The sequence below is a fragment of the Bacillus rossius genome, chromosome 3 (genome assembly GCF_032445375.1).
Source record: "Bacillus rossius redtenbacheri isolate Brsri chromosome 3, Brsri_v3, whole genome shotgun sequence".
Classification (NCBI taxonomy): domain Eukaryota; kingdom Metazoa; phylum Arthropoda; class Insecta; order Phasmatodea; family Bacillidae; genus Bacillus; species Bacillus rossius.
Window position 1 is genome coordinate 126,471,387 of NC_086332.1, and position 13,988 is coordinate 126,485,374.

General features: G+C 38.7%; 1 protein-coding gene across 1 annotated transcript in view; it reads left to right on the forward strand.

The window, feature by feature from the left end:
- Positions 1–13,273, forward strand: part of LOC134531231 (protein glass) — a 663,482-nt gene extending 650,209 nt beyond the window's left edge. Inside the window, exon 7 of the mRNA XM_063366906.1 lies at positions 12,977–13,273. Within this exon, the coding sequence (XP_063222976.1) occupies positions 12,977–13,238 (262 nt within the window). The 3' untranslated portion in view covers positions 13,239–13,273. The remainder of the gene's footprint in view (positions 1–12,976) is intronic.
- The last annotated feature ends 715 nt before the right edge of the window (positions 13,274–13,988 follow it).

Consider the following 13,988-nt stretch of genomic DNA (forward strand, 5'->3'; position numbering starts at 1 on the left):
GATAAAATTATTATACTGGCCACAATGGCTTTTAAGGAAAATGAGAATGGAGCTAGCCATGAACTTTAAAACAATATAGAATAATATGAAGCTCACTAGATCATAAATAGTGGTAAATTTCTGACATATATGGAAACGATATGATAATAAATGATGTTGATACAGCTCATGGTATTATTGCTGATACCTACGGTGAGGTTGACTTTGTGACTGTGATAGTCTCCTGGACTCGGATATGTTATGAATATCAATAAAAATATGTGTAAATAAGTTGGAAGCAAGTAGCACATCAGACATATTGTACAACGTGAGACAATCCGAATGATTGGTGAATACGCTAAAACTTCTACTTCGCGAAATGCTGAGAATTTATACATCATCAATGAAACATGAACTAAGAAATTTGGGGTTATAGAATACAAACTATTTTTTTTTAGATCTGATGTATATTGTTTGGAAATAATAATAAACAATTTAATATGAGTTTTATTAAATAATTAAATATTCTTTTTATATATACTTTCAAGCTTTTGGTGAATTATATTGCCACGCACGTTTACAAATCTTAAACAATAAATAAAATAATAAATATTACAATTTAAATCAATCAAATCAAATGTCAAATTAAATCCATCAAAAACTATAGGTATCGAGGTTTCTTTAACTTCCTTGGGGGAGGGGGGAAATCCGTAACTCTGAACATACTCGCTTTGCCTCAACTTATAATTTACGAAAGGCATTAGTCGCAATCCCTCTTAACTTAATAACATACTTTAATGTACCTAGAATCGAAGTTAATAGGTTCGTCATCCCGTACAGGATGTCTGATGAGAGATGAACTAAAGTATATTTTTAAAAATTACTTAATACTAAATGAAAATGACTTTATTTGTTTAACTTAAAGAAGCAAAATCAGTCTTAAAGAACATTTACAGATCATGATTAAAAATGCAACGACAACAATCTCTTCAGTACTTGACTACTGAACGACCATACAGGAGAGAGAGAGAGAGAGAACTTCACTAAGCTCTTCCCTAATTATTCCTAATACATTACACTATAATTTATAATTAAAATTAAAACAAAGATAATTCAATACCTACTCACATTTTCCAATAAGCAGAACAATTCTTGATCAATTACTTTAAAAATAACGTAGGAGCCTCTCTTGCCCTTGACAACCCGAACGAACATTACATTTTCAAAACTATGACTATAATGACTCGTGACCCCTGACGAGAGACATAGCCTCCGCCAGAGTGAGCTTGAAGACGATTACATGATAAACTAACTTAAACAACTCGTTACCACAGGTGAGACGCATAGCCTCCGCCTGAGTGAGCGTAAAGTCAAACGACATCACGAACTAAGCAACTCGTTGCCACAGGTGAGACGCATAGCCTCCGCCTGAGTGAGCGTAAAGTCAAACGACATCACGAACTAAGCAACTCGTTGGCACAGGTGAGACGCATAGCCTCCTCCTGAGTGAGCGTAAAGTCAAACGACATCACGAACTAAGCAACTCGTTGGCACAGGTGAGACGCATAGCCTCCGCCTGAGTGAGCGTAAAGTCAAACGACATCACGAACTAAGCAACTCGTTGGCACAGGTGAGACGCATAGCCTCCGCCTGAGTGAGCGTAAAGTCAAACGACATCACGAACTAAGCAACTCGTTGGCACAGGTGAGACGCATAGCCTCCGCCTGAGTGAGCGTAAAGTCAAACGACATCACGAACTAAGCAACTCGTTGGCACAGGTGAGACGCATAGCCTCCGCCTGAGTGAGCGTAAAGTCAAACGACATCACGAACTAAGCAACTCGTTGGCACAGGAGAGAGGCATAGCCTCCGCCTGAGTGAGCGTAAAGTCAAACGACATCACGAACTAAGCAACTCGTTGGCACAGGTGAGACGCATAGCCTCCGCCTGAGTGAGCGTAAAGTCAAACGACATCACGAACTAAGCAACTCGTTGGCACAGGTGAGACGCATAGCCTCCGCCTGAGTGAGCGTAAAGTCAAACGACATCACGAACTAAGCAACTCGTTGGCACAGGTGAGACGCATAGCCTCCGCCTGAGTGAGCGTAAAGTCAAACGACATCACGAACTAAGCAACTCGTTGGCACAGGAGAGAGGCATAGCCTCCGCCTGAGTGAGCGTAAAGTCAAACGACATCACGAACTAAGCAACTCGTTGGCACAGGTGAGACGCATAGCCTCCGCCTGAGTGAGCGTAAAGTCAAACGACATCATGAACTAAGCAACTCGTTGGCACAGGAGAGAGGCATAGCCTCCGCCTGAGTGAGCGTAAAGTCAAACGACATCACGAACTAAGCAACTCGTTGGCACAGGTGAGACGCATAGCCTCCGCCTGAGTGAGCGTAAAGTCAAACGACATCACGAACTAAGCAACTCGTTGGCACAGGTGAGACGCATAGCCTCCGCCTGAGTGAGCGTAAAGTCAAACGACATCACGAACTAAGCAACTCGTTGGCACAGGAGAGACGCATAGCCTCCGCCTGAGTGAGCGTAAAGTCAAACGACATCACGAACTAAGCAACTCGTTGGCACAGGTGAGACGCATAGCCTCCGCCTGAGTGAGCGTAAAGTCAAACGACATCACGAACTAAGCAACTCGTTGGCACAGGTGAGACGCATAGCCTCCGCCTGAGTGAGCGTAAAGTCAAACGACATCACGAACTAAGCAACTCGTTGGCACAAGTGAGACGCATAGCCTCCGCCTGAGTGAGCGTAAAGTCAAACGACATCACGAACTAAGCAACTCGTTGGCACAGGTGAGACGCATAGCCTCCGCCTGAGTGAGCGTAAAGTCAAACGACATCACGAACTAAGCAACTCGTTGGCACAGGAGAGAGGCATAGCCTCCGCCTGAGTGAGCGTAAAGTCAAACGACATCACGAACTAAGCAACTCGTTGGCACAGGAGAGAGGCATAGCCTCCGCCTGAGTGAGCGTAAAGTCAAACGACATCACGAACTAAGCAACTCGTTGGCACAGGAGAGAGGCCTGGCCTCCCCCTGAGTGAGCCCCGAAATAACACTCACTTGTGTTTAAATTCGCGCTCACCGCCGCGCGTAGCATAACAAACGCTAACAAACGCTGGTTATTGAAGCCAAATTTACAAACAACTAACTAGGACAGCTGAGACCCCGACGAGCAGGTCACACCGCGCGGCTTGTTACGACAGCGCGCCCCAGTAACTGCGGCCCGTGGCTGCGCCAGGCGCGGCCGAACAACAAACAAAAATCTGCAAGCCCGCAGCATGCCGTGCCGGCCCCGTGCCCCAATTACATGGTCACGCCACTTGCGCTGACGAGTGAACAGAGCAGCCAGCCCAGAGTCCCGTCAGTAAAGTCCCTAAATTTGATTTCAACAACCCTGCAAAATTTCGAACCGCGACAATATAAAACCATACAAGCATACCTGGTTCTTTGATTTAACATGTATAATTTTCATTTTTAAATTTGAATTTGTTAAATATCAATGACTGCATTGTTGCGTAATGTCAAATATTAATCCTACTTTTATTTAGACTAGGCCCTTGAAACGAAAGACTGCAATTGATGTTACGAATGCGATGGAGAATATTTGAAAACAAAAAACGTAGACAGGGCGTTATTGTAGACGGACGACGGGAAAGAATATTTTATTGCATCATTGAAGGCATTGATGAAAAGTACGACATCAATCACTACTCTACGTTTAGCCGTTTTAAGACATAAATAGCTGATCGTGCCATTCGTACGATCAAGAATAAACTGTATAGGCATTTTACAGCGAACGGAAAATACAAGTGGTTGGATATCTTGCCGAAAATTATGAGCGAGTACAATTCTAAAGTGCATTCTATAATGAAAATGACATGAAAGGTCGTAAGGGGAAAACGTCTGCTTGCAACCATGTACTCTGATGTAAAGAGACTGGATCCTAGAAGAAGGTCAATGTCGGTGACGTTGAGCGCATACAAAAAAATCGAAGAATATTTCATAGGCCCTACAAGGGAAACTGGACTGGTGAATTATTTTTTGTTTATAGTATAAAGAATATGTATCCTCGTACGCATTTTCTGGAAGACTTGAACGGTAATAACATTTTTCAAGGATTTTTGGTCCTCTTATAAGCGTAAAACATGATCCGTTGGTCTAAATGCTTGTAATTGATTTTTACCTATACTTTAGGTCTTTGTTTTAACTGGCTGAAATATTTTATATCAGCTATCGACGAAGATGGTCAGTAGGTTTGCCCATGATCATGTTTTGTTGTGCGTAGACACTTGGCCTATACGTATAGCATTTTACATGAACTTGACGGAATGTTTTCAAAGTATCGAAATATTAGACTTACATGTTAGTAATAGAGGCAACACGTATTTTGTCTATTGATGATTTTTGTAGAGTAAATGATTAATAAACTCCACGAAAGGTAATGAGAAACAGAATATAAAATTCATTTTAGGCTTTGGTTATCCTTATCACTGGCCGAAAATCAAACCAAGGTCGAAAATCCATCGCACCAAAAATTATTTTAATAATTGAATTTTTTGATGAATTTTGTAATTTTTCCCGAAATTATAGCTACATAATTACAGATTTAAAAAATGGGTGACATAAAACCTTACTAAATAATGGTTTGTGTGGAACTTAGGTTACTTTTAGGATTTTTAAAGTAATTTATTAAATAAGTAATGACCCAAGGACAGGAACTGATCGAATGATAAAATATATTGATTGCATAATTTTTAAATGAATTTAGGAATGTTTCCTAAATTTATAGTAATACTAGCTGCAGCACCCGGCGTTTCCCGGGCTGAACACAGGGTGAGGGGGACCTTTTTCGAAATCAGATGTAGTTAGTAATTGTCTTCTTAATTTGAATGTCAAGTGTTCAAAATAATTTATATCACTTTCAGATCCCGACAGACGTTGTTCTGCCAGTGTATAGTTATTTACCAGTATATATCTAAAAATTGGTGGTCTGTATGTAATCTATACTATATAAAGCACTATATGTCTATCTACATATATATATATATGTATGTATCTCTCTATCTCTATCTATCTCTCGAAAAAGAACAAATATTCAAAATTTCTGAAATTTTCGAAATTTTGGGGCTTTGCCTCTAGATGAGGGGGTACCCTGAATGGCTCGGAAACACTCAAAATCTAAAGAGAATAGATTTTTGAAATTTTTTAAATTTCGAAATTTTGGGGCTTTGACTCCTTGTGGGTGGAGGTTAGTTTGATGACCCCGAATGGCTAGAAAAACACTTAAAACCGCAAAAAAATATATATTTAAAAAAAATTGAAATTTTTCGAAACTTTGGGTTTTCGCATTTTCCTCCCCCCCCCCCCCCCCCCCCTTTCCCTTTTCAACCAATTTTGATGGAGAAGACGTCTTTGGGTAAATTTTCCACCATGCCCCAGACACTTTAGTTCATAATGAATTAATTTTAATATAATTTCCTCCAATTTTTCGAAATTTTGGGGCTTTCACTTTTGCGGAGGGGGGGGGGGGGGAGGGTTCCAGGTTCAGGACCTCGAATGGTTCGGAACACTCCATCTCGAAAGAATAGATATTGGAAATTCCTGAAATTTTCGAAATTTTGGAGCTTTGTCCCCAGAGGGGGAGGGGTGATTTTGAGGACACTGAATGGCTGGGAAACTCAAAAAATCAAAAGAGAATGATTTTTGAAATTTTATAAACTTTGGGGCTTTGACACCTTGGGGTGGGGGGGGGGGGGTGTGATGTTGAGGACCCCGAATGGCTCGTACACTCCAAATCGAAAGAGAATAGATTTTCAAAATTTTGGGAAATTTTTGAATTATTGGGTCTTTGACCCCTTGTGGGGGGAGGGTAGTTTGAGGACCCCGAATGGCTCGGAAACACTTCAAATAGTAAAATATATATACTTAAATTTAATAAATTTATGAAATTTTTCGAAATTTCGTGGTTTTGCATTCCCCCCCCCCCTCCCACAAATTTTATGGGGAAGTCAACTTTGGGTAAAAGTTCCACCATGCCCCGGACACTTTAGTTCGTAATGACTTAATTTTAATACAATATCCTCCAATTTTTCGAAATTTTGGGGCTTTCACTTTTTTGGAGGGGGGGAGGGGTGTAGGTTCAGGACCTCGAATGTTTCGGAACACTCCGTCTCGAAAGAATAGATACTTGAAATTCCTGAAATTTTTGAAATTTTGTGGCTTTATCTCCAGAGGGGGGGCGGGGGGTTCGAGGACCCTGAATGGCTGAAATCATTTAAAATCGAAAGAGAAAGATTTTTAAAAAATTTTAAACTTTCGAAATTTTGGGGCTTTGACCTCTGAAGGGGGGGAGGGTGATGTTAAGGACCCCGAATGGCTCGGAAACACTCCACTCGAAAGATATATAAAGGAATATAAGAATGTAGGCATTCACTGTACTCCTATCTACCATAATAACAATATTGACAAATATAAAAACTTATTACCTACCTATGAATATTTTTTTAAATAAATTAATAAATAACTCTATGTTAAAGAATTTACGTTACATGCATAATATTAAACTTAAAACTATACACACCAAAAAAAACTAACGATGTTTGTGAAATTATTTTTTATTTAAGTCATAGGTAATGTTTTAAACATTTGTAGGATTTGTTTATATGTAAAACTGTGGTGGCCATATTCCGCTTATCCAAAGTATTATAGAAATTAATAGAGATTTCACTCCCTGTACACACCACAAATATTTGAATTAAGTAAAAAAAAAACATAGTCCAAAATGAAACAAAAAGTATAAATAACGACCAATTTGACAAAAACATTTGTACTTCTCGAATGACATTGAAAACATACACGTGAAATTTTAAAGAATTATGGGTGTCCTATGTAGGGAGAAAATATATATAGAAGAAATTAAATAAAAAACACATATAAATAAATTTACATTGCGATCAACCAAATAAAATGTAACAATAGAAAATTACGTAATTTTAGAGGTATTTACAAAATTCCACTGGAACCGTACATAAAAATGAGCCTATGTCACTCTCCAGCCCATAAATTATCTCTATGCAAAATTTCATGTCGTAGCAAACAAACACTCGCTTTTATAATATTAGTTAACATGTGTAAACTATAAAACGATTAATAAAAAAACTAACAGTGACATCTACTGGTGTATTGAGGTACTACGATGCAGAGCTTAAATTTTTCTTACTCTCTACTCAATTCCTTACAATAGCAAAACGTAACGTAATGGCTTGAAAGCTATTGCTCGGCAGACATAGAGGAATGACACTAACAATTTGTATATCTATGACACGCATGAAATAAAGTTAAGATATATTTTTTCAACCCGTTTAAAGATTTCTTTTTAGACAAAAGATAGGCTATGTCCATATTCAGGATATAATCTATCTCCTTGCCAAATTTCATTACGATCCGTTCAGCCGTTCAGCCGGGAAAAGGTAACAAACAGACAGACAGACAGAGTTACTTTCGCATTTATAATATTAGTATTGATAGTATTGATAATTACGAATTTTCCAGATGGTGTCCAAATTTTAAGATGGCGATGTCATAGTAATTATAAATTATTACTGCACTCTAGCAGGTAAAAATTAAACTAGTATGATGGTAGTGCACTCTTGCATATAGCATGTGTACTATGTGATACTGTGCTACTTGTATCGATTACTGAAATCAATATGTCGTCAGTGCTCTAGCAGATGTCATGTAAATTATGTAATGCTCCCGATAGTGAGTACTGAATTCAAAATGGTGTATCCAAGATGGTCTAGGTCAAAGATCAAGGTAATTGTCAAAGTTCAAGGTCAAGGTCAAAGTTAAAGGTCAAAGGGCAAGGTCATGGCCAAAGGTCAGGGACATGGTCGAAGTACTAGGTTAGGTCCAAGTTCAAGGTCAAGGTAAAGGTATTGTGAACAAAACTTAAACTATCATGATGGTAGTGCTCTATAGAAGTCGAAAACAAGATGGTGGCCTCAATAGGCTAAAACAAGATGTTGGATGTGACGTACACTAGCTGTCGATATATATATACCTTTGTATTAGTGGTGGAAGGTCAGTCTGCCAATGACTTCCGTGGAGGAAGAATCGGTCGTCGTTTTTTTTTTCATCTCCAGGTTCGAACTAAAGTCTTAAGTCCATGTTTTGAATTATTTTTTATTAATATTTGGTTTATTATAATTTTTATAAATTGTTATTTTTTTTTCTTTTTAAAATCGAAATATAATTACCGTGTTACAAGATGGCGACCTTAACGAAACGTGCGAGCTGATGCAGGTATAGGTAAGGATCTCGCTCGGTGCGGTAAATGCAGGTAACTGAAGGCTCCCGGGTCATTATGGTCTGTATTTATACCCTAATTTGACGATGAGGGGGTGGAGGGTAGAGGTGGGAATGTCGTATTGTTGAGTGAGAAATATGACGGGTGAGGGTAGTGGTAGGGTTTTACTGGGATAAAAAAAATATCATTCTTAGAGAAGGGGAAAGTGTAAATAATTCCAAGGAAAAAAATAATTAGTACGGGTTAATGTTAAGGGGCGAGGGGAGGGGAAATTCCAAGAAAACCAGTTTTTGGAGTGTTGGGGGAATTGGAGGGGGGATGGTGGGAGGGGCGAGAGGGGGTTCGAAGTTCATATATGCAATGGTCAAAGTGGTGGGGGGGTCAGTCTGCTGGTAGCCGTCATGGGGGAAGGATCGGTCACCATATATAATTTTTCCTTCACCAGGTTTTAACCAAAGTCATAAGTGCGTTTTTTAACAAATAATTGATTGATATATTAATTTAATTATAATTTTTTTCATTAAAATCGGATAATAAATAAATATTTTCCAGATGGCGGTCGTAACAGAAATTGTAATGGGTAAGTTATAATTTAAAATGGCGGAAAGTTCTAGAAAACAAAATGGCGGAATTCAAAATGGCTCTAGCTCGAGAAACCAAAAGGCGGCGATGATGTGATCCAAAATGGCGGTCGGGTCAAAGGTCAATGTCATCCAAATGGCCGCAGTGACTTCAGAGCAATCGGTCTATGGCCCCATCCACAATCCACAGCCTGAAGCCTGGCACCGGAGCAACATTTATATACTACTATTATGTTAGTAGTTTAGGTTAGAATGGTAACTATAATGAAATTGAGGCTTGTAATATTTCACAAACATGATGGAAAAAGAAGTGGTATGTAATCTATGTTGGGATAGTATCCTTACTTTATGGTTCCATTTTGGTTTCTGGGATACTTTAAATAAATAAGAGATTGAAATAATCTAATGAAGAACTTAATATATTGATTTTATTATGATGTCCTGGGAAGAGTTGCTACCATATATATTTAAGAGTTTGTTCGACATTTTATTAATGGGTCTTGATGTGTTAGAGAAAGTTGTGTGATTTTTTTTAGCATGTGGTTGTCTTTCAAAGGTTAATGTACTGATTACCTTGTTTATGTCATGGGTCCGCATCAAAAGGATAGTTTCACTATATTTAGTGCGAAATCATTTTAGAATATTGGGACAGTTGTAGAATGTGGAGGTAGAAGAGAGACCCAGTGCAAGCTTCTTGCCATAGTGTATATATATGCGTTATTATTGTCTCAGTTGTCATCTGGACTCTGAGGGGTGAAAATGTATTTGGAGCTCTCTCTTGTTTAACTATAACAACATCTGAAGAGAGTACTTTTATGGAACATACCCCTAGTTCCTTGGAATCCTGTATGGAACCCATATTTCCATTGAAACATGCAATATGAAGTTCTCAACACGCTCCAATATGCTACGTCATGAGAAGAGTATTTAACCGAAGAATCCTTCTCGCACTATTATATTCTGTGATGAGTGTCGGAAAAAGTTAACTTGATGTGATGAGTTAAAAAGACAGAGCTATGCAGTTGACAGTAAATATATTAGCTCAACAGTGTTACAATGACTTGAAAAATAGCACACCAATCATAAGTTTTGCACCATATGCCTCGGTCACAACTACGCAAGTAATATAAGGTGTTTACTCTCAACTAGGCAGATATGCAACTACTTCAACTTGAATTTTGCTTTGCTCATTCTGCACGATGACATGAGAGAAGATCATGTGCAATGAATCCCTCTCACATGAAGATAAACTGTGAAAAGTGCAATTTATGGTTTACCCGCAAGTATAATTTTTTAAGACACTTCAAGACATGTAATGATTCTGTTCGTTTGCCTGCAGTACAGCTTGTGAATGTTTGGGTGCCTCAATTTAAGCTAGAGGTTCCCATGCGTACAGGCTCCAGTATTATAGCAGATCGTCGGCAACCATCCAAATCGTCATCTGGTCATGAATCTACACCTAACCCTGTACTTGATTCATTACAGACGAATGATAATGGATTTAACTTGGCGCAATCTGAATTTAGGAAACTTTTGAAAGTCTACTACTTTCTAAAACCTTTTAGTGACGCAAAAGACATTTGCATGTTTCTTAGTGATATTGAGCAGAATATAATACATTAGCTTAAGTATGATGAAGCAAAACAGTGACATTTAAAATATAACTTATGTTTGGGTTGTATTTATGGTAAACCCGAGTCTTATGAGGACCAAGTAAGCAAGCATGCTTTAGGGAAATCAGACATTACAATTTACTGCTCAGATTAAGTGAAGCAGTCAGTTAAACAGAGTATAGAATAAATTTGTATGAAATAAAAGTAATACACGGGTAAATAAATAACTCGGTAAACCATCTGGAGCCGAGATTAGTCATTTTGACCTACTACAGAAGTAGATATATATTGATATGTTTACTTTTGTTTAAAACTATGTATAATGGAGCTGGTTAATAAATATATCTCTAATAAAAACTGGTGTTTTATTTCGCTTAATTTGACCTGCTTAATATTTTATGGTGACGGCAATAAATCGACTAATAGTGATAGTTTTTAAGTAAATTCTACCAAAACTATGTGATATATAAATCTTTTTTTTTTCGGATGCAAAATTATTAATATACTGAATTATGTATGGATATTAACAATAATGGTTTTACATTTATAACACATATATTATTTTACAATAAATATTTATTCTAACATTATTATTTTTCTTAGTTAAAATGTCAATCCAAAGAATTAGAGGAACTGGGTTTAAATTCAATCGAAGTAAAGAAATATTAAAGTTGAATAAATAATTATAATATAATATTTTACATATGATATTTTGGAGTTTGGTCTGTAATGTCAAATGCTTGGTGCTTATTCCCATCTTGACATTTGGGTAGTCTGAGCATACTATATTTGGTATAAGTTATTTTTAATTAGTATTTAGGATGATAATGTGATTGACTCTTATATTTTATACACTGATTTGGTCTTTAGGCAAATAATGAAGTTAACTGTACTTTTTGGTATGTAAAGTTGGTTATCGTAAATAACGTACTAAATTATGACTATCCAACTAACAATACTAAAAGAACGAATAATAAATCAGCATACTCTAGCACAACATTAATAATAAATGTTGATGATATAGCTTCTGATTATATAATCCAAGATAGTAATTGTATACATTAGAGTAGGGGAAAATGAAAGACAAGATGTTGGTTGAGTAAGTGAAATGGGAAAGCATTATAAAAATAAATACAAGATGGTTAATTTAAAAGTGAAAAAAAACATGACAATATTAAATTTAAGATGGTGGATGTATGAGTGAAATTGGAGGAGGCGGAATACTATGATGACTATGAAGAGGAGGAAGAGGTGATGTCGGTGATGTTAAAGATTAAAGGTGTTGATGACACAGTCAAAGATTTTGGGGGAGATATATTGGTCAAAAGCATGACAAGGTAGCCCAAGATAATGGTGGTTATTTCAATAGTCAAATGTGAATATTACAAAGTCCAAGATGGCAAAAGTAACAGTTCAGCTTGAGGTAATGAAGAAACAATCCCAAATGGTGGAAAGTTCTGGAATTCAAAAAGTTGGATGGAAATGATTAAATCCAAGATGGAAGAAGTTATGTAATAGGTCAAAGGTTATGAAGGCATAGTCGATGATATCATACGTCAAATTGGTGATAATGATGACCACATAGTCCAAGATTGTCAGTGATGTCATAAGTCAAAGGTGATGATGAAAAAAAATCCAAATGGCTGACTCCAGCAGATGAAATGAATATGGTGATGTAACCATAACGTAAAGTCCAATGCACAGGATTGTGGGTGCTCGATGATGAAATCGTAACGCAATACTTAGTAGTGGGATAGTCAATTACGAGATGGTTGGTGTGACATTATCAAAATTGCAGATAAATATAGAATTAAAAATGGTGAAAGATTATAGGAAACAAAATGAGTAAAGTTCTAGAATTTAAAATGGCAACCAGAATTGACATAATTTAAGATGGCTTCATAATAAGTGGAATGATAGAACATGAGTAAATGGAACCAAAGATAGCGGCAGTAATGTGACAATCCTAAATCCGAATCCACAACCCCAGTTATCACCCATAAATACATAATCTGATATGGCAGAAAGTTCTAGAATTCAAAATAGTGGTAGGTTAATAAAATGTCAAAAATTCTATATTATTAAATGGCAAACAGAATTGACGTAATCCAAGATGGTGATTGGAAAACTGTAATCAAGATTTCGGTATGAAAGTATGTAATCCAGGATGGTTGACGGAAATGACATAATCCAAGATGGCATAAATTTACACCAGAGGTCAAATGTCAAGACCGTGGCGTCACAGGTGAAAGGTCATAAATCCGAATACGGTACCTCAGTCATCTATCTCCGGAGCCCCTATTCCTAACTACCTACATGCAAATTCCAAATATAATGCGCATACAGATGGGTAGTAGCAAAGTAAAACAGCAGTGAGGCAGGATAATGACTGAACATGTTCATGTGCAGGTGTCCTGTAGCAAAGTTCGGAAGCACTGAGACATGACGGTAACTGTGCATGTGCATGTGCAGGTGTCCTATCTGTGACCGGAGGTTCTCGCAGTCCTCGTCTGTGACCACGCACATGCGCACACACTCGGGCGAGCGGCCCTACCGCTGCCGCCTCTGCAAGAAGGCCTTCTCCGACTCATCGACGCTAACCAAGCACCTGCGCATTCACTCCGGGGAGAAGCCTTACCAGTGCAAGCTGTGTCTGCTGCGGTTCTCTCAGTCGGGCAACCTCAACCGGCACATGCGGGTCCACGGCGGAGGCCTGGCGTCGCTGCCAGCATGACAGTGGCAGCTGCTGTACCCCTGCATGGCCCCATGGTGAGCCACGGCCCACCACAGCCAGCTGGTGTAATACTGCCGGCATGACAGTGGCAGCTGCTGTACCCCTGCATGGCCCCATGGTGAGCCACGGCCCACCACAGCCAGCTGGTACAATACTGCCGGCATGACAGTGGCAGCTGCTGTACCCCTGCATGGCCCCATGGTGAGCCACGGCCCACCACAGCCAGCTGGTACAATACTGCCGGCATGACAGTGGCAGCTGCTGTACCCCTGCATGGCCCCATGGTGAGCCACGGCCCACCACAGCCAGCTGGTACAATACTGCCGGCATGACAGTGGCAGCTGCTGTACCCCTGCATGGCCCCATGGTGAGCCACGGCCCACCACAGCCAGCTGGCATGTCGCTTATTTACTCCGGAGAGAGTGCTGCGATCTGGGTTAGGAGGCGAGGCATCGCTGCCAGTGTTACTCTAACAGGTGTTCCCATACAACACACAGTGATTCACATACATCTCGGAAATATATCATTACATACTTAACCTAATGTAGTGTTTCTGCAACATAATAGAAATGTTTCGGTAGCATATTGTGCTTTTTGGGCTGAACGGTAAACACGAATTTGGAGATTAAACTGCTTATCAACGAAGCAGTTGTGGAACAACAGTTTATTTCTTTAAGGCTTTATAAAAGCAGTTATTTTCAACATGTGATCATTTCGGAACAAATTCATTTTTTGACCACTTGCATGTAT